This window comes from Rhodotorula paludigena, assembly GCF_050403205.1.
Source record: "Rhodotorula paludigena JCM10292 DNA, Rt_paludigena_JCM10292v1_ctg11, whole genome shotgun sequence".
Lineage (NCBI taxonomy): Eukaryota > Fungi > Basidiomycota > Microbotryomycetes > Sporidiobolales > Sporidiobolaceae > Rhodotorula > Rhodotorula paludigena.
This window is the reverse complement of record NW_027481447.1, coordinates 45,103-65,728: the sequence shown is the minus strand read 5'-3', so window position 1 is coordinate 65,728 and position 20,626 is coordinate 45,103. Positions and strand designations below refer to the sequence as shown.

The 20,626-nt window shown below is 62.5% G+C and overlaps 8 protein-coding genes across 8 annotated transcripts; 5 read left to right on the top strand and 3 right to left on the bottom strand.

Annotated features, from left to right (window-relative positions):
• Positions 1–386: 386 nt before the first annotated feature.
• On the bottom strand, positions 387–827 carry JCM10292_002247 (uncharacterized protein; the record flags this gene model as incomplete). Its single annotated transcript, XM_076647753.1, has 3 exons — positions 387–453; positions 580–686; positions 762–827. 3 exons carry the CDS (start codon positions 825–827, stop codon positions 387–389), a joined length of 240 nt encoding a protein of 79 aa, XP_076506575.1.
• A 1,429-nt stretch (positions 828–2,256) lies between these two features.
• JCM10292_002246 (uncharacterized protein) lies at positions 2,257–4,354 on the top strand (the record flags this gene model as incomplete). Its single annotated transcript, XM_076647752.1, has 9 exons — positions 2,257–2,321; positions 2,389–2,709; positions 2,822–3,203; positions 3,272–3,332; positions 3,390–3,633; positions 3,701–3,926; positions 4,004–4,068; positions 4,145–4,210; positions 4,318–4,354. 9 exons carry the CDS (start codon positions 2,257–2,259, stop codon positions 4,352–4,354), a joined length of 1,467 nt encoding a protein of 488 aa, XP_076506574.1.
• A 576-nt stretch (positions 4,355–4,930) lies between these two features.
• Positions 4,931–6,125, top strand: JCM10292_002245 (beta-class carbonic anhydrase; the record flags this gene model as incomplete). The annotated part of the gene is made up of 7 exons (XM_076647751.1): positions 4,931–4,981; positions 5,181–5,325; positions 5,429–5,439; positions 5,534–5,589; positions 5,657–5,712; positions 5,790–5,826; positions 5,888–6,125. 7 exons carry the CDS (start codon positions 4,931–4,933, stop codon positions 6,123–6,125), a joined length of 594 nt encoding a protein of 197 aa, XP_076506573.1.
• A 176-nt stretch (positions 6,126–6,301) lies between these two features.
• Positions 6,302–8,074, top strand: JCM10292_002244 (succinate--CoA ligase [ADP/GDP-forming] subunit alpha; the record flags this gene model as incomplete). Its single annotated transcript, XM_076647750.1, has 10 exons — positions 6,302–6,341; positions 6,432–6,546; positions 6,712–6,721; positions 6,810–6,926; positions 6,993–7,136; positions 7,211–7,511; positions 7,569–7,671; positions 7,742–7,770; positions 7,841–7,965; positions 8,048–8,074. 10 exons carry the CDS (start codon positions 6,302–6,304, stop codon positions 8,072–8,074), a joined length of 1,011 nt encoding a protein of 336 aa, XP_076506572.1.
• Positions 8,075–8,725: 651 nt separating this feature from the next.
• On the bottom strand, positions 8,726–11,771 carry JCM10292_002243 (beta-glucosidase H; the record flags this gene model as incomplete). The annotated part of the gene is made up of 9 exons (XM_076647749.1): positions 8,726–9,193; positions 9,251–9,329; positions 9,387–9,605; positions 9,661–10,070; positions 10,130–10,830; positions 10,889–11,086; positions 11,145–11,246; positions 11,304–11,610; positions 11,676–11,771. The coding sequence occupies 9 exons, from the start codon at positions 11,769–11,771 to the stop codon at positions 8,726–8,728; spliced, it is 2,580 nt and encodes an 859-aa protein (XP_076506571.1).
• Positions 11,772–13,325: 1,554 nt separating this feature from the next.
• On the top strand, positions 13,326–16,955 carry APL3 (Apl3p; the record flags this gene model as incomplete). Its single annotated transcript, XM_076647748.1, has 13 exons — positions 13,326–13,355; positions 13,426–13,519; positions 13,586–13,616; positions 13,676–13,784; positions 13,842–14,035; positions 14,096–14,225; positions 14,279–14,380; positions 14,437–14,542; positions 14,601–15,208; positions 15,266–15,379; positions 15,437–15,718; positions 15,774–16,805; positions 16,872–16,955. 13 exons carry the CDS (start codon positions 13,326–13,328, stop codon positions 16,953–16,955), a joined length of 2,916 nt encoding a protein of 971 aa, XP_076506570.1.
• A 439-nt stretch (positions 16,956–17,394) lies between these two features.
• JCM10292_002241 (uncharacterized protein) lies at positions 17,395–19,124 on the top strand (the record flags this gene model as incomplete). The annotated part of the gene is made up of 5 exons (XM_076647747.1): positions 17,395–17,482; positions 17,538–17,778; positions 17,835–18,063; positions 18,122–18,974; positions 19,048–19,124. 5 exons carry the CDS (start codon positions 17,395–17,397, stop codon positions 19,122–19,124), a joined length of 1,488 nt encoding a protein of 495 aa, XP_076506569.1.
• Positions 19,125–19,280: 156 nt separating this feature from the next.
• JCM10292_002240 (uncharacterized protein) lies at positions 19,281–20,597 on the bottom strand (the record flags this gene model as incomplete). The annotated part of the gene is made up of 8 exons (XM_076647746.1): positions 19,281–19,320; positions 19,385–19,462; positions 19,536–19,593; positions 19,655–19,735; positions 19,796–19,899; positions 19,958–20,012; positions 20,068–20,300; positions 20,359–20,597. 8 exons carry the CDS (start codon positions 20,595–20,597, stop codon positions 19,281–19,283), a joined length of 888 nt encoding a protein of 295 aa, XP_076506568.1.
• Between the last annotated feature and the right edge of the window lie 29 nt (positions 20,598–20,626).

Genomic DNA, 20,626 nt, shown 5'->3' with positions numbered 1-20,626 from the left:
TAGGTCGAGGTCTGCTTCATTGCATGTACTTCCCTGTCTCTCTCCTGTGCGATAACCTCCCTCCCCGCCTCCCTTCACGACAGACATTGTTCCCTTTGACTAGTAGCGCTTTCCATGGAACGATTGGCCTCTCTTTCCAGCTGACTGGAAGCGCGCTCAGCGACCACATCGCGCGACAGCACAGGCTGCGCACATTCCGTCTTCCCGATTTTCCGCAGCGCTTGTCCCACTCAGTATCGCGCAGAGAGGAGCGGATAAGAGGGAAAGATGGCAATGGGAATGCTCAGTATATGCTGCAGGGATGGTACACGGATAGAACAACGGATGATGCGGTATCGAGAGAGTATGCACGCGGAAGTAGTGCCGGTCAGGGTTCGACGGCGACCTCATGCAGCAATCGTTGCTCCGGGGAAGCAAACGGAAGGTGCAACCTTGGGGTGCTTGTTGGCGTGGCTGTTGCGCAAGGCAAGCACAGCAGTGCGCGAAGTCAGCTCATCAAGTCAGAGGAAGGGAAGCGGCACCCTCCTAGCGGAGCCAAATGGGCCGCGCCGGGAGCAGCGTCGGCAGGAGGCAACGCACTCGCGCAACGAGATGGGCATGCTCGCGATGATCTCCTGCTTGCAGACGGTGCATGCGATCTTGGGCTTCTCGGCCTTCTTAACCACGCCGCCCGCCGTCGTCTCGACCTGCGCAATCCGCACACGAGTCAGCACGGCGAGGCGCAGTCTGAGTGGGTAACAGCTGCACGCTGCGCGGCTTACCTTGGTGCCGTTGGCTGCGGCCGCCTTCTGCTGCCGGGTGCGAGCGTCCTTCTTCGAGAGACCCATGACGAGCGCGAGGTTGGTTGGAGGACGAGCGGGGGGCTCAGGCGAGCTCAAAGCAGTAGCAGTACTGCACACACAAGCGCAGAACAGTGCCGGGCAACGAAAGCGAGGAGAGCGAACCGCCGGCCGAGCTCGACTGATGAGACTCGAGGCGGTGCAGCCGTGTGGGGGACGTCGCGAGCCCTCGTTTCCTCGCTCTCGTCTGCGGGCTGCTGCCGGTGACGCTGCTTCGACTCTTCAGTAGATGCAGGGACGCAGCCTCGACAGTCAGTCGGGCGTTTTGCAGACGGGCGAGTCGACCTCTTTGACGCGGCCCGAACTGCTCAGAACGCATCCCTGCACGGCCCGCTAAGTGACAGTCGCGTCAGATGCGACAGTCTGTAAACAAGGACGCTCGTACAGGCGCATGTGTCGTGGTGTATCTGCAGGCAGCGGGGCACGCAGAGGACTGGCCTACCGCGTCGACCACCTCTCGAACCGGGTTGATCTCCTGCTCGGCTCGCGCTTCGGACTTCGTCTCTGAACATCGTTGCTAGGGGTACGTCGAGCCCAAGACTGAGCACCGAGACCCTCTCAAACGCTCACGGCGACAGCTCCGCCCCGTTCTCATGCTTCATACTTCGCTTTTTGAAGGATCAGCACTCGCTTGCCATGCTGATTGCCGTTCTGAGCCTTCCATGGCGCGCACTGGCCGTCAGCGACTGCTTCTTATCCAGCACAAGGGATTTGCAAGCGTGCAAGGCGCCAAGTGTTGACAGGAATGCGCCGGGCCACAGTTCGCCTTGTGTCGTTTGTGCACCTATTCCGTCGGCCCTGAACGAAAGCCCCATGGTAACGTGAGGTACGAGACAAGACGCCGACATAGTTGGCCTCCAATCTTTGGCCGCATGCTTCGTCTTTCCCACCGATCTCGCGCTGCGTCGGGCGTCGTCTTTCGAGTACTTCAGCACGATTGACGGCTGTGATGCAGGGGAGAACCCGGTCCGCATCACGCGTAGGCTTCAGCTCATCCAATGGAGCTTTGAGCGCGAGACCCGCTTGGCGATCGTTGCACGCACCTGAGACGGCGGACCCTTCGTAAAAAACTCCGGCGAAAATCAGGCCCCGGTAAAGTCACCTACTTAGAAGCATAGCAGACAGCCTGGTGCACGTCGTGCGCCCCAGAAAGGCGAGACGAGGACAAGCGGTGGCTGCACCGCCTCGGCCCTCATCACTCTTGCCTCCGCCAATCTCGCTACTGTCGCCTGCTCGCCGCTTAGGAGCACAGAGCACACGCTAGCAGATTCCTGAGCACAGCCAGAGTACCACCAGCACTTCCGCAGGCTCACCGCACTCGCATCTCGCGCCGCTCCACCTCAGCCCCCGCTGTCCTTCCCGACACCTCGTCCGCCTCCGTGTGACCCGCCGCAAGCGCTAGAGCCAATAGTACACCATGGCGTACCCCGGACAGAAGTATCACATGGGCTACAAGCACACCATCATGCCCGAGAACCAGGGGTGCGTACACTCTCCCTCTCGGCTCGCGTGTCATGACGCTCACGGGATCGCTCGCCAATCCGCGCAGCCACGGTGCCCCGTCCGGACCGCCTCCTCAGCAGTACGGCTACGGCTCAGCTCCCGGCGGTCCTTACGGCGGACCTCCCCCTCCCGGACCTCGACCCGGCCAGTGGGGCGGCGGATCGGGCTACGGCGGTGGCCCTCCTCCGCCAGGCCAGTACGACGGCGGCTACAACCAGGGTGGCTACGGGCAGGGTGGAGGAGGCGGCGGAGGATATGACTCAAGGGCGCACCCTGGCCCGGGGTACAACCCGGGCTACTCCGGCGGGCTGAACCCGCCGCAGGGCTACCAGCAGCAGATGCCGCATCCGCACGCCAGCCAGCAGCAGTGAGTCTCGAGGCCTTTCTACAAGCGCGTGTCTCGTCGACAAACGAGTCGACAGATTCGCTAGCTGATTGTGTGGAATCGAGGTCTAACTCCGTCTCGTCAACGTTCACAGGTATCAGACGCCTTCGCAGTATGACGGCGGATACCCGCAGCAGCAGTTCAACCCGCCGCCTGGCCGCCCGCCGATGCACTATGGTCAGCAGGAGCAGCAGTACCAGGCGCCTCCGCAGTACCAGGGCGGGCAGTACGAGCTGCACACGGCGCCGCCGAGCGGCATGAGCCAGTACTACTCGACTCTGACGGGCAAGCGCAAGGCGCTGTGCATCGGCATCAACTACACGGGCACAAGCGCGCAGCTCAACGGCTGCCACAACGACGCGCGCAACTTGAGCAAGTTCCTGTGCGAGCGGTACGGCTACCGCGAGGAGGACATCGTCATGCTCATGGACACGCCCGACGCGCGCGGGATGAGTCTGCCGACTAGGGACAACATCGTGCGTTTCCACGCGTGTTCAGCCCTTTCCTTCGCGAATGCTCATTTCGGCCTGCCCTCCCCGTACAGATCCGCGCGATGCAGTGGCTCGTTCAGGGCGCCCAGCCGAACGACTCGCTCTTCTTCCACTGTACGTCCCATTTCTTGGCATCTTTCTTCCGCATCCCTCTCACATGCTCTCCCGCAGTCTCGGGCCACGGCGGACAGCAGCGCGCAACCGAAGGCGACGAAGAGGATGGCAACGACGAGACGATCTATCCGCTCGACCACAAGACGGCGGGCATCATCGTCGACAACGACATGAACCGCATCTTGGTGCAACCGCTCCCGCGCGGGTGCCGCCTCACGGCCATCTTCGACTGCTGTCACTCGGGCTCGGCACTCGACTTGCCGTACATGTACTCGACGCAGGGCAAGCTCAAGGAACCGAAGTGCGTCGAGGGTGCTTCTTCCTTCGCACCCCTCTTCGTCGCACTGACCTGGCTTTCGGCCGCACAGCATGCTCGCTGATGTCGGTTCGGGTGCAATGGGCATCGCAACATCGTACCTCAAGCGCGACATGGGCGGCGCGATCAAGGGCTTGATGGGAATGGGCAAGCGCATCATGAACGGCGACAAGGCGACCGAGGTGACGAAGCAGACCCGTTCCAGCGAGGCAGATGTCATCACTTGGAGCGGCTGCAAGGACAGCCAGACTTCAGCTGACACCTCGTTCGCCGGGGAGGTAGGCGTAACACCCTTCGCGCCCGCTTCCGCCTCAGTCGGAGGTGAGCTGAGCTGACGCCTTCTGCTTCCGCACAGGCTACCGGAGCCATGTCGTACGCCTTCATCCAGTCGCTCTCGCAGTTCCCGCAGCAGTCGTACCTGTGCGTTCCACCCTTTTCCGCATACCCTGCTGAGCGGTGGCTAATTCGCTTGCTCCGCTTGCCTACCGCATCGCAGCCAACTGCTCAACACGATCCGCGACATCCTTCAGAACAAGTACAGTCAGAAGCCGCAGCTCGCATGGTCCGTCCTTTCTCCAGCAAACGGTCGAAGTCGGGCGCGGGTTCCGCTTCCAGTGCTGCTCGACCGGTGGTCCATGTTCTTCGCGCTGACTCTTCTCGTGATCTCAGCTCGCACGAACTCGATGTCAACCTCATGTTCGCGTGAGTCGGCGTCCTTCTGCTGTCCCCAGCGGAAAGTGCCGCACGGAAAGACTGACCGACTGCCTCCGACCAGATGCTGAGAAGGTCGGCCCAGCCTTCATTCGGCCCGATCTCCCGCCGCGCTTTTCCTTCTTGACACACTGCCCTGCGGCCGTCGGATAGCGCAACAGTCAGTGCAGGCGTCTCGCCTCATCGCATTGGCTTCAACCTGGCTTCTCCTTCTCGTCCAGCCTTCCTCTCTGTACCTCCGTGTTCCCTGCCGTTTTTCGTTACGCAACATTGTTTCAAGTCTTTGCGCTCGGTCTCTGCTGCGTGCCGAGCGTCAGCGCACAAGGTGTCGGCAGATAGCGAGAAGCATGTGAAAGCGATCGTTCCGAGCGCCTGCACGCCTGGTTTTCAGTCCTGCACGACTAGCATTGTTCGAGTGAGCTATATAGCCGCGAGCGGTGTCGCAGCAGCGGTCAGTTTAGGTCCCCCGCCTGATCAGCAAGCATCGTTGTCGACGTCAACGTCGAAACCGCTTGCCTCGCGCCGTCTCGTTCTCTCGCTCCTTCCTTCGCTTCGAGCTGCCCAGCCAGCCATGGCCTCTCACTTGACCTCCCTTGCTGGCACCGCGTATGCAAAGGTGGCGGTGGGTCTTTTCGTTTTGACAAAGGAACTGCACCGCCTCGCCGCCCCACTTCGCGACTCTGCACGTTCGCACAACTCCCTGCGAGCCACGGAGGGCTAGACGAGCCTCACAACGGCGCGCAGACCACAGACGAGGGATCTCAGCACCCGCAACTGCGCGCTGTCTTCCCGCTCACTCCCACCCTCGCCCCTTCTCGCAGAACCAGCCCGACCTCAAAGGCCCGTCGTTCGCCGACGCCGAGCTCGCGGTCAACAACTCAAACTTTATCAAGACGTACGACGTGCTCGTCGGCGACAAGGGGCGCGCGCACCTCATGCCCAAGAGGGGGATTGCCGTCATTTGCTGTGCGTCGACGACTGCCTGTTTGACGCGAGAGGGACGGGAGTGCCTGCTCCGGTCCCTGCTGATTGAAAGGTCTAGCGCTGACGGGCGCGGTCGTTGTTGCAGGCATGGACGCTGTACGCCCTTTCATCGTTCCAGCCGGCCCCCCCCCCCTCCCACGGTAACTCACGACCCCTCTGCCACGACTCCTCTCCCTGTTCCGTCGTGCAGCGCCTCGACCCGAACGCCATGCTAGGCCTCGAAGTCGGCGACGCGCACATCATCCGGTGCGCCTCTCCTGGCCCCACCTCAGCGTCGGAAGCAGAGCGAAAGCTGACGAGGGTGCGCCGGCAGCAACGGCGGCGGGAGGGCGGCGGATGCACTCAGGAGCTTGAATGGCAGCCAGGAAGGTGCGTGCGAGAATGGCAAGAGCTCAAGCAAAGCGGCGAGACGAGAGACTGACCCCCTCCTGCGCGCCCCTCTCCAGCGCTTCAAACGCGCGAGATCGTCGTGATCCACCACGAGTACATCAAAAGGCTCAGCCAAGTAGGGAAAGCATCCAAACTGACAGGGTGCGCCGTGCAGGGACTGCGGGTTCTCGCACGCCTCGACGACGGTGGTGCAAAAGGCGCTCAAGGCGCGGACGCCGCTGAGCGCGCACCCCTTCGTGGACGCCGTGTCGCTGCAAGAGTTCTCGGACCCGCGCGAGAGCGTGCAGGAGGATGTAGCGTTCCTACGTGAGCACCCGCTCGTGCACCCGGACAGCAAGATCAGCGGGTGGGTGTACCGGGTGTCGAACGGCGAGCTGCTGCAGGCGTGCTGAGCAGTGCAATGGACCCGTGTGTGCTTCGTAGAGCGTGGCCGAGCGAGAGGTGGGCGAGGAAGTGGGAGACGCGGTTCGCCCCGGACACGGCTTCCGAGCGTCGAGGCAAGCAACCTGGGCCGTACCGGCGCGGCGCCTCTACTTTGCAACCGCGTCCGTTTACCGCACAGCGAGCCATGGCCATCAAGCTTGCAGCCCGCTCTCTCCTCCAGCAGGGTGCGCCCCGCGCTCGCCCGCTCGCTCGCTCTGTCGTCGTCGCGCGCTCACCCACCTCGTCGTCGTCGGCGTCGTCTCGCCCGCCCGCAGTGCCGCGACGCGCCTTCTCGTCGACGCGGAGCGCGCGCGACCTGAGCCTGTACGACAAGACGGTGCCCAACCTCCGCCTCCGCCCCGACTCGACCGTCATCTGCCAGGGCTTCACGTGCGCTCGCTCTCTCCGTCTCTCGCTCGGCGCCCGCTGCCTGGCCCGGCAAAGGTCGCAACTCGCACCGCACCGCAGACAGCCCCGCCTGCGCAGCTGCTGTGCTCTCGCTGCTCGATGCTGACCACACTCGACCTCCGCCCCCTTTGCGACGCGCGCAAACAGCGGCAAGACGGTGCGTCTCCGGCTCATCTGTCTCCGGCCCTCCTCCGGCTCGTCTCTCTCGACCTTTCGAGCTGGTAGCTGACCTGAACTACGCACAGGCCACGTTCCACTGCAAGGAGGCGCTCGAGTTCGGCACCAAGCTCGTCGGCGGTGTCTCGCCCAAGAAGGCCGGCACCGAGCACCTGGGTCTCCCCGTCTTCGGCTCCGTTCGCGAGGTCCGCTACCTTTCTGCTCCGCTGTTGAGCTTGGCGAGAGGGTGCTGACGCGCGCGCACACGACAGGCCAACGACAAGGTCAAGCCCGAGGCGACCGTCATCTACGTCCCGCCGCCTTTCGCGGCCGACGCCATCATCGAGGCCATCGAGGCCGAGATCCCCCTCATTGTCTGCATCACCGAGGGCATCCCCCAGTCGGACGAGGTCCGCGTACGTCGTTTTTCGCCCGCCCACCCCTTGCGAGCGTCTACCTCTCGCTAATCCAGTCTGCACGCGGTACACAGGTTGCGCAGGCGCTCCGCGCCCAGTCCAAGTCGCGTCTCGTCGGCCCCAACTGCCCGGGCATCATCGCGCCGGCGCCCAACGGCGGCGGGTGCAAGATCGGCATCATGCCCGGCAACATCTTCACGCCCGGCTCGGTCGGCGTCGTGTCGCGCTCGGGGACGCTCACGTACGAGGCCGTCGACGCGACGACCAAGATCGGTCTCGGTCAGAGCCTCTGCGTCGGCATTGGCGGCGACCCCTTCCCCGGCTCGCAGCACATTGACGTGCTCAAGGTCTTCATGGAGGACGAGGCGACCAAGGGTGCGTTTCCCTCTGCCCTCCTTGAATCCACCGGCTGACGACATCGCGCTATCGCAGGTATCGTGCTGATTGGCGAGATCGGTGGCTCGATGGAGGAGGAGGCGGCCGAGTACCTCGAGAAGTACAACGTGCAGAAGAAGCCCGTCGTCGGCTTCATCGCGTGCGTACTTGTTCGGGCGTCCTCATTCTTCGTGGACTCGCAACTCATGATGTGCACGACCCGCTCGCAGTGGCCGCACCGCCCCGCCAGGCCGTCGCAGTGCGCACCGTCTCGTTCGCTCGCTCTCGCTCCCCTTTTCTGACGCAATTTCTCTTTCTGTGATATGCAGTGGGTCACGCCGGTGCCGTCATCTCGGGCGGCAAGGGCAAGGCCGAGGACAAGGTCGCCGCGCTCGAGAAGGCCGGCGTCATCATGGTCCCGTCGCCCGCGCAGCTCGGCTCGAGCCTCAAGAAGGTACGCCGCGCGAACCGGTCTCTCCTTTTCGACAGCTCGACGCAGTTGTTGACCCTGGAGGCTTGTGCCGCGTGAAATACAGGCCATGCAGGAGGCCGGCCTCGTCTAAGCCCGCTCCCCTGCAATCCTTCTCCGTCCCTCCTCCTTGCGCCTCCGCACACCGTATATCTCGATATTCCCCACCATTTCCTCCTCTTTTGGTTCCGCGCGCCTCGTCTGCTGCTGTCCCGCCGTGTGCAAATGCCAAGATCCGGTTGAATAGAGCCTCGCGACTCTCTCGCTGCTCGCTTCTCGCTGGGCTTCGCTAAGCTCGATCGCGCGTTCCGTTTCTCGCATCTCCGAGCAAAAGGGGGTCCACCGTTGCAGGACGACCCCCGCGACCGTGTCTCATGTCCGCTTCCACGGGTCGCCCGAATCCGCTCGTCTCACGTCTCGGCAACAACATCGCTTCCTCCGTCGTCAGCACTCTCGTCAGGTCGTCGCATACCTTTCGAGCCGAATGCGCTGTCACGACATGCCCAACGCGAGATTCTTCATGCTCGAGCACGCCTGCTTCCTGGTCGGCAAGCCTGTCGGCTCTTGGCCTCGCATTGACCCGTCATGACCGACTGTGCCCGACACCTGTCGCGGCCGCCGACTTGGCTGTGGTGGAGCCGCTGCTGGCTTTCTTCGGGGTGGGACACTTGCCCGAGGAACGGATGAATTATGAACGACCAATGACAACCTACTAAGAACTCCAGTACATGAACGGTCAAGTGCCTCAGAGACCGTTCCAGCGGATCTCCCTCTTGAGCTCGACCGTGTTCGAAAGCTTGACATCCTTGTCTGCCGCCGACGTCGCGATGCGGACCTCGTACTTGCCCGCCGGCGCGACCCACGAGTTGCGCTGCTCGTTCCAGTACGAGAACGCCTCGCGCGAGAGCCTGACCTCGACCCTCTTCGACTCGCCCGCCTTGAGCGCGACCTTCTCGAACGCCTTGAGCTCCTTGGGCGGCGACGCGATGCGGCTGCCGTCCGACGGCGCGGCGATGTAGACCTGCGCAACTTCGGCCCCGTCGATGCTGCCCGTGTTCTGGACCGAGAACGAGACGGTAAAGTCACCCGCGTCCGAGACGGCCGAGGTCGACAGGCCCGAGAGCTCGAAAGAGGTGTACGAGAGACCGTGGCCGAAGGGGAAGGCGGGGGCGAGCTTCATGCGGTCGTAATGGCGGTAGCCGACATAGATGCCCTGTAGATAATCGATGTCAACAGGAGCTCGTGAGGCGGAAGGGGATTACGGACGCACCTCGCCGTAGAGGACCTTGCCGGGCGTCTCCGAAGTGATACCAAAAGAGTGGTATGCAGGGTTGTCCTCAAGGCGGGCACTGTGCAGAGAAGGCTTCAGCAATGTCGTGCGGAATGCAAGCGGAAGGAAGACGCACGGGAACGAGAGCGGTAGCTTGCCCGAGGGGTTGACCTTGCCGAAGAGCACGTCGGCAAGACCGTTGCCGAGCTCGTTACCGCCAAAGAAGGTGTGGACAAGAGTCGGTGCGTCCTTGATCCAGGGGAACTCGACGGGCGTGCCGGACTGGTTCACGACGATCGTGTTCGAGTTGGCGGCGAGGACCGCCTTGACAAGCTCGTCGGATTCACCTGGCAACCTGCGAGCGAAGAAATGAGAATCGGATTGTCAGAGCAAGGGAGAGATAGACGCACCTCATGTCCCGGCGATCAAAGCCCTCCGTCTCCCAGTCCGGGTTGGTCCCGACGACAACGATGGCAATGTCGCTTTTGGCAACGAGGTCGGCGGCCTCCTGGCGCGCCTCAGCCGGGATGATCTTGCGGAATGCGCCGATGCGGAACGACGAGCAGAACACAAAAGGCGGAAGCCCGAGCGCGTCTGCGTCGACATAGCCGTGGAGCACGAGCTTGTACGACTTGCCGGCCTCGAGCTCGACTTCGCCGCGGACCTCTCCCGAGCCCATAGTGAAGAAGAGCTCGCCGGCCTTGTACGACTTGACGTTCTCAACGATGGGCTTGCCATCGAGGAAAAGCTGCGAGTAGCCGACGGAACCGAGGCCGAACGTCCACGTGCCCGACGTGTCGGGAGTGATAATTGTCGTGTACTGCACAAGTAATGCTGCTCAGAGAAGGAAGCTGCGGAAAGCTCAGGGCAGAGACGAACGCGAGTGAGAACATGGGCCTCGAGCTTGTCTCTGGGGATGCCGTCAATCATGAAGCAGAGCGAGGATTTGGTGTCCACAGCGTAGTCGGCCTTCTTCTGGGCCAACGAGTTGACATCGGCGAAGAACGAGTCGCTCGGCTTGCCATTGAAGAACTCGACGAGGGCGCCAGCCTCCTTTTTGGTCGGGTGTGTGAGGTAGGGATCCATGAGCGGAACGTAGTGGAACGCCGAGACACCGACAGCGAAGTCGACGGACGCCTTGACCGCCTTGGCAGCCTCTGTGATGGCTTCGAGCGGCGAGACGACCCAGCTGGTGGACATCGAGGCACTTCCGCCTCCGGACGGGAAGGCAAGCTTGGCGTTCGAGCCAATGACGGCAATCTTCTTGCCCTTGGCAGACTCCTTGAGCGGGAGGAGCCCCTTGTCGTTCTTGAGGAGGACAGTTGCGTTGGCAGCCGCCTCGCGGAGGAGAGCACGGAGCTCGGGGGTGTCGACCTTGTCCTCGCCGGTGTAGAACGGAATGCCCGACTCAATCGCGATGTTGGCAAGCTTGAGCACGTTGCGGACGCGGTCGTCAATGTCCTCCTCCGTGAGCTTGCCGGCACCGAAAGCGCGGCTGACGGTCGCGCCGCGCATGACTGGAGGACCGGGCATCTCGAGGTCGAGGCCGGCTTTGATCGACTCGGTGACCGAGTAGACACCTTCAAAAGCCCAGCTACGTCAGCGGATTGAAGCCGGTGTATTCGTGTGTAGACGCACCGGTCCAGTCGGACATGACGAGACCATCCCAGCCCCACTCGCCGCGGAGGATGCCGTCCAGGAGCTCCTTATTCTCCGAGCAGTGCGTCCCGTTAAGACGGTTGTAGGCGGTCATGAAGCAGCGGGGGTTCGAGTGCTTGATGGCGAGCCGGAAGGGCTCGAGGTAAATCTCGCGAAGAGCGCGTTGCGAAACCACACCTGCGCGAGAATGGGATTGAGTGCTTGCTCGGTCCGGTAGCATGGAAAGCGCACTCACTGTCGGCTGAGTAGCGTTTAAACTCCTGGTCGTTGGTAACAAAGTGCTTGATCGTCGACGCAACACCCTTCTCCTGGAGACCGTTCACGTACGCAGCAGCAACTGCACGGGACTCCGGTAAGTACTGTACAGCACAGACAAGATGCAGAATAGACGGACTGAGACCGCTGACGAGCGGGTCCTCCGAGTACGACTCGAAGCCGCGGCCACTAAGCGGACTGCGCTGGATGTTGATGGTCGGCCCAAGGAGGACGTGCGCGCTCCTCGCGCGGCACTCGTCCGCCAGCGCGCCTCCAACACGGTGCATCATTTCCCGGTCGAAGGAAGCAGCGAGACCAGTGCCGCACGGGAAGCACGACGAAGGGACGCCATTGAAAGACTTGCGGCCACGAACGCCGTTGGGCCCATCGGACATGCGCACCATAGGGATGCCGTCCTTGGGCGAGTCGTTCAAGCACCAGAAGTCCTGCAGGGCCGGCGCGACGGGTGAGCACAGTCCGGGACAGCGCGCACACCGCACGGAAGACCGACTTGGCCGGCTAGCAGCTTGATTTTGGTGGACAGTGGCAGCTCTCGCAGCTTCTGCTCGACATCGAAGGGTGTGAAGGTGGTCGAGGTGGAAGCCATGGTGCACGAGGCCAGCTTCGAGACAAGAAAGCGACCGCCTGCGGAAGCGGGAGCGTGGACACCTGCGCACAGCAAAGGCAGAGCCACAACACAAGCCAACAGTGGCAGCAAGGACAACAGTGGGGGTCCCGAAGGCGCGGCGGAGGAGACGGATGCACCGGTGGCCGCTGGGGCGCAGATCTGTGCGGAGCGGGCAGAAAAGCGCCGGCAGGCGCACAGGCCTTTCCAGTGCTCTAGGCGCCATGTCAAGCAGAGCGATTCGAAAAGAGCCGTCGTCGTGGCCGGGGCAAACATGGGCCGCCGTCTCCCCTCCCTTCTTCTCCCCATCCTCCGCCCTCCGCCGCGAGCGGCGGAAGGGCTGTGAGGCTCACAGCATCGTTGCAAATGCGTGCCGTGGCCTGCGGCCCCGTCCTTCGCTACAGGCTCCACCAAGTCCGCGCGAGCAGTTGTTCGGACGATCAATCCGCGCCTGCTGCCGCCGCCTGGACCGGTCTTCCTATTGGCGTGGTGGATAATGCTGGACTCCGTGACTGAAAACTCGCGCGCTCGCTCGCCCGCTTGCTTGCGTACTCGCTTGGCGCGTAGTTCTTCGATGGCTTCCTCGTAGATGGGTCGGGTATAGGCGTTGCGGCAAAGTTTGCGCCGGCTGGACCGTCTTCTGCATCACGCTGAAAGGGCTCGCATGGGCGATGCTGACAACCAAGACCTCCTCGGACGACGTGCCATGTTTGTGAACGAGACACGATGCGTTTCTCGAGGGTCACGCTGTCAACTGCAACAAGATGGACGGGATTCGTTTGCGATCAGCCGTGTGTCGAGTGTCTTTCCATCTCGATTCCGTCGCGCCTCGCTCTCGTTAGAAGCGAGGCCGCACAGGTTACTCACCCTCGCTCCCTCACTTCCACAGGTCAAGGAGCAGGACTTCCACGGCACTGCACTGCGTCGAGCGCACCATCCACAGGACTGACGACGACGTCTGCATGCTCAAGCTCACGAGCCTGCACGCTTTCTCACGGGGGTTCAGCCGTTCGAAGCGTCGCCGAGCGATGCCGCGCAGAACTTGAGCCGTCTTTGACGCTTCGCGGGGGCTCTTGTCAACTACGCCCGAGTTCGATACAGCTGGCAATGAAGTCTGACCTGTTGTTGACATCCGCAAGTACGAGAAGCGAAGCATAGTCGGTCGAAGCGAAAGCGGAACTCTGAGGTCGGCCGTTTGTTCGGAATTGTGAGTGTTCGCCACTGCTAGTGGCTCGTAAGTACTGTCCCTAGCTTACGCAAAAGCTATCCGCAAGGCAGCCTGAGCCGCAGGATAGGTGCACAGCGCAACTCGGAGGACTCGCACGGAGCTCTCACGCCTCTTCGTCTCGCTATCTTGGGTCTTTGCAGAGCCAGAGAGTGCGCATTCCCCACAGCGCGCTCGCAGTAGCCTGCTGTACAGCCGTGCACACCTAGCGTGCTGAGCATACGACTCGTCACCCCCACCTCGTCCTCATCGCTCGACCCTCGCTCTTCCTGTCGCTCCAGCGCCGCTGAGCGCGCGAAACGCTGCCCACCATGGTCAAGGACGACATGCGTGGTCTCACGGTGCGTGGGCGCCCCCACCGCATCACTGCTCGCTTCGCTGACCTCGTCGTTGCATGGCCCCGGCGAGCAGCAATACATTGCCGACCTGCGCGCGTGCAGGGTCCGCGAGCTCGAGGAGAAGCGCATCAACAAGGAGATGGCTCACATCCGCCAGCAGTTCAAGAGTGCGTCCTGCGCTCTCTCCCACGCCTCAGGTGGTGCTCACTCCCTCCTCGGCTTGCACGTTGCAGACGGCAACCTAGACGGCCGGCAGAAGAAGAAGTGCGTTATCGTGGCTGCGCTACTTGTCGATCGAGACTGATAAACGGTGGCTGCATTAGGTACATCTCGAAGATCATCTTTACGTCGATTCTCGGCTATCCCGTCGATATCGGTCATATGGAGGCAGTCAACCTCATTTCGAGCACGAAGTACTCGGAGAAGCAGATTGTGCGCTCTCCCTTGCCCAGTCTTGCTGCGGTACGCTGACTGCAGCACGTGAAACAGGGCTACCTGGCGCTCACGCTTCTCATGCACGAGAACTCGGACATTGTGCGCCTCGTCGTCAACTCGATCCGTAAGGACCTCGACGAAATGAACGAGACGACCAACTGCCTCGCACTGCACGCCATTGCGAATGTTGGCGGAGCCGACATGGCGGAAGCGCTCGCACCAGACGTCCACCGCTTGCTCATCAGCCCGTGCGTCTGGGTCTTGTCGGCTTGTAAGCGGTGGAAGTGCTAATTTGTCTGCCGAGGCAGGACGTCCAAGTCTTTCGTCAAGAAAAAGGCTGCACTCACGCTCCTCCGGCTGTACCGCAAACACCCCGAGGTCATTCCGGCGGCCGACTGGGCGCTCCGCATCGTATCCATCCTCGACGACCAGAACCTCGTACGCCATCCGTTCTTTCTCTTGAACCAGATTCTGACTGTTCCGTCGTGCAGGGCGTCGTCGTCGCTGTCGCGAGTCTCGTTCTCGCGCTCGCGCAGGACAACCTCGAGGCATACAGCATCTGCTACCAGAAGGCGGTGAACCGCTTGAGCAAGGTCCGTCGCGCTCTTGACTCCTGCTGCAGTTCAGTCGCTGAAATTCGCCGTCGCAGATCATCCTTCAGGGCGAAATTTCCGCCGACTACATCTACTACAAGATCCCCATCCCCTGGCTCCAGGTTAAGCTCCTTCGCCTGCTGCAATACTACCCACCATCAGGTGCGCATTCGCTCGCTAGCTCAAGCGACACGCACGTTGACCCCGCTCATTCACGCAGAGGACCCGACGCTTCGCCTCGTCTTGCACAACGTACTCGAGCGCATCCTCAAGAACTCGGGCGACCAGCACCGGAACGTGCAACAGAACAATGCGCAGAACGCCGTGCTCTTCGAGGCGATCAACCTTGCCATTCACCTCGACACCGAATCTGCCGTCGTGCAGCAGGCGGCGCACCTCCTCGGGCGTTTCATCATGAGCAAGGAGACGAACGTGCGTTACCTCGGCCTCGACACGATGGCGCATCTTGCGGCGCGGAGCGACAATCTCGACGCCATCAAGCGGCACCAGGCGACCATCATGCTCTCGCTGCGCGACAAGGACATCTCGGTCCGGCGGCGCGGGCTCGACCTCCTCTACTCGATGTGCGACACGAGCAACTCGAAGGCGATCGTCGGCGAGCTTCTCAAGTACCTCGTTGTCGCCGACTACACGCTGCGCGAAGAGATGGTGCTCAAGATTGCCATCCTCACCGAGAAATTCGCGACCGATTACCAGTGGTACCTCGACACGATCCTCTCACTCATGAGCACTGCAGGCGACCATGTCGGCGAGGAGGTGTGGTATCGCATCGTGCAGATCGTCACCAACACGGAGGAGCTGCAGGAGGTGGGTTGCTCGCTCAGACCCTCGCCGCTGTACGCTACTTACGCGAATCACCTGCAGTACGCCGCGCGCAAGGTCTTCGAGGTCCTGCTCAAGCCGTCTGTGCACGAGAACCTGATCAAGGTGGGCGCGTACATTCTCGGCGAGTACGGCCACCTAATCGCCGATGAACCGGTTCGTCTCCTGTGTGCATACGCGAGTCGCACTTGTGCTCACACTTTCACGCCGCAGGGTCGAAGCCCGATCGAGCAGTTCCAGATTGTGCAGTCGCGCGCGAACCTGTGCACCAACGCGACCAAGGCGCTCCTCCTTACGACCTACTTCAAGTGGCTCAACCTGTTCCCCGAGATCCGCGAGCAGCTCGTTGCCGTCTTCGAAAAGTACTCGCATATCCTCGACGCCGAACTGCAGCAGCGCGCGTGCGAATATCTCGCCATCGCTCGTTTGCCAGACGAGGAGCTTCTCCAGGTCGTCGTCGACGAGATGCCGCCATTCCCTGAGCGCGAGAGTGCTGTGTGTTGCTCCGTGCATTCGAGTAGAGCGCCCGTGCTGACGCCGCTCTGCGCAGCTCCTGAGTCGGCTGCTGAAGAAGACGGGCGACACGCACGACAAGCGAACGTGGCACATCGGCGGCAAGGAGGTCAACCAGGGGCAGGACGCTGCGCGCTACCAGGGCTTCGGGCGACGCAAGGGTCGTGACGCACCCGGTGTGACAGCAGGACATGAGGCGCTTGGGTCCTCGGCCGCGCCGACGCCGGGCACCATCGCCGACGACTTGCTCGGGCTCGACATGTCGGCGCCATCCAATGGCGTAGATTCTCCGCCCGACTCGCCCGTCGAATCCAGGACGCCCGCTGCTGCCACCTCGCCTGTCACGGCGACCAAGCCGCTCCTTCCGACTGCAACCGGGACAAGCTCGACGCCAACGCCGCGAAAGCAGGTCAGCCACGGCGCCGACAAGTGGCTCACGCGCTTGCAGTACAACTCGGAGGGCGTGCTCTGGGAGGACGCGCAACTCCAGGTCGGCGTCAAATGCGAATTCCACGGGCACCTCGGACGCATCGCACTCTACTTCGGCAACAAGATCTCGGTCGCGCTCGAGTCGTTCACCATGACGGTCGAGTCGGACGACGACGACGCACTGCGTGTCACGTTCCCCAAGATCCCGACGGCCGAAATCAGCGCACTCTCGCAGGTGCAGCAGCTCGTGCACGTCGAGTGCCGCGAGCTCTTTACGACGCCGCCACTGCTCCACATCTCGTACCTCGCCGGCTCGCTCCAGACGCTCACGCTCCGCCTGCCCGTCTGGCCGACCAAGTTTGTCGAGCCCGTCAAGCTCGACGCTGCCGCCTTCTTCGAGCGGTGGAAGCAGATCGGCGGCGCGCCGCGCGAGGCTCAGCAGATCTTCCCCATCGTGCTCGACGCGAGCGGCAAGGTCGACAACGCGAAGAATAGGCGCGTCGTTGGCGGGACGAGGCTGGGCGTTCTTGACGGAATCGACCCGAACCCGAACAACGTTGTCGCGGCAGGCGTGATGCACATGTCGAGCGGGGGCAAGGTCGGGTGCTTGCTGCGGCTCGAGCCAAACGCTGAGGCCAAGGTGCGCTATTCTCACTACGACTCTTCGCATGTGCGCGGCCCGACTGATTTGCGTCTTCTCTGCCAGCTGTGCCGGCTGACGGTCCGCACGACCAACGAGGCCGTCTCTGCCGAGGTGCTCAAGATTCTCGTCGGTCTCCTTTCCAAGTAGCGTCTTGTGTGTGTGCATTGCAGGCGTTGACACCGCGCACGCGACCGAAGCGACGAGATGGCCTGTGCGAGAGGCGCTTGCACGCCGAGGCAGCTCGGCATCCGCGAAGCCGCGGCATGCATACATGCATCGCTCTCGTCAGGACGATAGGAGACCTATGAACGTTCGTGGGCCCAGCTTCATGTCTGTGTCTCGGCAGACCAAAAGCGAAACATCTCCGCCGCTGTCTCTCCCACGACACACTCGCGCGCTTCTCGCAAGAACGCTGCCTCCTTGCGGAAGACCAAGTGAGCGCTCAGCGCGATCCCAGCAAGCGCCTTCAGCCCCCGTAACGAGCGCGCAACCGCCCGCCCCCACCTCGTCGCGACATCCCCGAGGACTCGACTCCCCGCTCCTCGCTCGCTTGATCCACGAAGGACTTGGACGGGCGAGTGAGAACATGGCGCTGCTCATCGACCGGCGGTCGGCCTCGACCGTCACGAGCAAGCTCAAGGAGGTTTCGCTCCCGAACGCCGGACCCGCTGGATGTGCGTGCTCTCACGCCCTTCCGGATCGCTTTCGCTGACGACGATGCTCGCACAGGCCCAGTCTATGAGCTCGACGACGATTCGGCTTCGAGCGGCTCTTCCGCGATGTACGACTCGGACGACGACGTCTGGCACGATGCCTTGGAGAAGCCGTCTGTGCCGCGAGCACCCGTGCGATTGCCCGAGGAGCTGCTCGACATGATTATGGCTGCTACACAAGAGCCGTGGGGCGACTTGCCGACGCTCGAGGCGTGCTCAGTCGTTTGCAAGGAATGGTCGCTACCTGCTCGTCGGAGGTGTGTCTCTCCGTTGTTGTCCATTGAAACTGCCTGACTGATGAAGTCCCGTGCAGACTCTTCGGTCGGACATTATCGCCGCACGGGCCGAACGCGATTCGGAGGTTGCGACACGTTCTTGACGACCATCCCGAACTGTGTCCCGCCGTAAAGGAATTCGACCTGGGACTCACGGCGCCGTTCGACGAGTGCGCGGGCGAGATGTTCCGTCGGATGGCCGGCGTGTTCCGTCAGACACCGTGTGTCAGGTCGCTCACGATGCTGCACATCCCCTTGAAGGACAAGGTGCGCTCCTCTACTTGCGCTCTGTCCTGACGTGAAGCCTCACCTCCGCGACGCACAGGTTCGCGCGCGGTTCTTCGGCGCCCTCAAGACGCTTCCGCTCGAGGACGCGCGCTTCTTCTCGTCCTCGTGGCCGAGCGTCGGCCGGTCCACACCAGCTCCCGCCAACCAGGCGGGCTCCGACACCGGCGCGCTCGTCGACTTGCTGCAACATTGCACCACGCTCAAGACCTTGGGACTCACCGGCTACTCATCCCAGCCGCGCATTTTGTCAACCGCCCTGATGGAGCGAGCGCCCTGTCCGCTCCCGACGTACCAGCTGCGCGAGCTGAACCTTGTCTCGTGCGACCTGTCGGGACCGGCACCTCTTTGGCTCCTCGGCTTTTCCGTCTTTTCGCTCAAGACGTTGAACATCGCCGCGTGCACCGGGTTGACACGAGGTGTCCTCGAGCGCCTGTTCATAATCATCGGTCACACGCTCAAAAGTCTGCACCTCGCGATCGACCTCGAGGACCTTGCCGACGATTCGAGCTCGCGGTCACTCGAAAATTCCGTCCTTCTTCCGTTCACGGAATTGACCGACTTCAGCTGCTCGACGGACTCCCTCTTTGGCGACGAGGTCTTGTCGACGCTCGTCACCCTCCCCCGCATGGAGCGCATCACGCTCTGTTTCCCCTCCTTCTCTTCTGCCTCCGTCCTCCGCGCCTTCTCCGCCGTACCGCTTGTCGCGCCTCCCGAAAAAGGCGGACAAGGAGACGGCCCGCGGGCAAAACGGCTCAAGCACCTTACGCTCGACGCGTGGGAGTCGCACGAGCTGTGGGACGAGCCGCAGAGGTGGGCCGTGTCACAGGCGAGCGAGGCAAAAGGCGTCGAGCTGCTGCTGAACGGCGCGTCGAGAGACGAGATCGAGCAAGGTGCGCTTTCGCTCTGTTCACGTACATCCCGCTGTCGTGCATGTTGCTCACGAAGATTCTTACTGCTCCCTAGACTGGTACGGCGAGGACCTCGGCGTAACGTGGCGCATGCTAGAACGGCCGAGGAGGACTCGGCGCGACGTGGCCTAGTCAAGTAAGCATCAAGTATGCGCTTGCAACGTTGACATGCTTGACTCGTGACGCAATGCCTAACGCCGTGTGTCCCAAGATGCGCAATATGCAAACCTTCTTCCCTTCGCAAGACAACCTGTCAGAAGCAGTAGCATTGCAAGGCGCCCTCGTTCATCAACGACCCTGGTATACCGGCTTGCGCTTCTCGGCGAACCTGTACGCGCGCCGAGTTTGGGTCCGTGAGCTGCCAAAGCGTTATAGCAGAGGACTCAACGTACGCTCGCAAACCCTCGAGACGGTCCTCGGTCTGCAGGATCGTCTGGTACGCCAGGCGCTCGACGTCGAGCCCGGATTCACTGGTCGCGCGAGCGGGAAAGCCGAGTGTCAGCGTCCCCTACTCAAAATTGCTCAAATACCGCTCTCTCGTACAGGTCTGCCTCTGCTCCGACGTCCATTGCGACCTTGGCCGCGCGGAGGGCGAGCGGGCCTGTCGTGAGCGAGAATCGTCAGATCCGCCTTCAGAGCGCTGACACGCGGTACAAGCGCACCAGCCTGCAGCATCTCCTTGACAACATCTTCCGCCTTCTCGCTTGCACTCTGGCCTTCCTGCGCGACATAGTTGACGATCCCTGATCGAGACGCACAGTCAGCCCTCGCTTCCGCGTGTTCGAGGGGCAGCCTCAATGCACCCGCTTCTAGTGCCTGCTGGGCATTCAACACCTTGGCACCGAAGATGAGATCTTTTGCCCGAGAGGTGCCGATGAGGCGCGACAAGCGTTGCGTGCCGCCGGCTCTGCGGCGTGAGGTAGATCAGCGCGGAACCAGGTTGAGTTCGAGTATGCCCAGCGTACCCAGGAATGATGGCGAGACGAGTCTCTGGCAGACCCATCTTCGTCACAGTCGAGCCTGTGGGGAAGCAAGTGAGCGCCAAAATTCCAGTGAGTTGTGCGAGAGGACGAACCAGCGACCCTCAAATCGCACGCCAGCGCAAGCTCCAATCCTCCGCCGAGCGCGGGTCCATCAATGGCCGCGATCGTAGGTACTGGCAAGTCTGCGAGCTCGCCCAACAGGCGGCGAAGGTTGTAGAGAAAGCGCGCGACCTCGAGCTGCGACATGCCCTTGCGCTCTTTGAGGTCGGCGCCCGCGCAGAAAGCGCCGGGAACGGCCGACCGCAGCACGAGAGCTCGTGTCCATCTGTGTGTCCTCGGATGGTCAGCCACGAAGCGACCGTGAGAGAAACGGGATGCCGAACCCGTCGAAGCGGACGTCCTCGACCGCCTGGCGGAGCAAGTCGACGAGCGCAACGCTGAGCGCGTTCTTTGCAGCGGGGCGGTTGAGCTCGAGGAACGTGAGGCCGGCCTCTGCACGCACGAGGGCGGCCTCCGGCGTGGCAGCGGGCGCCGAGTAGGGGCGGTTCGGCAAGTGGGGAAAGCGGCGGGCGGCGAGAGGGCGGTGAGCGCGAGAGAGCGTCTGCGGGCGCGGCAGGTGCATTGAAGCTGGTCTTTAGTCTGCAGCGGTGA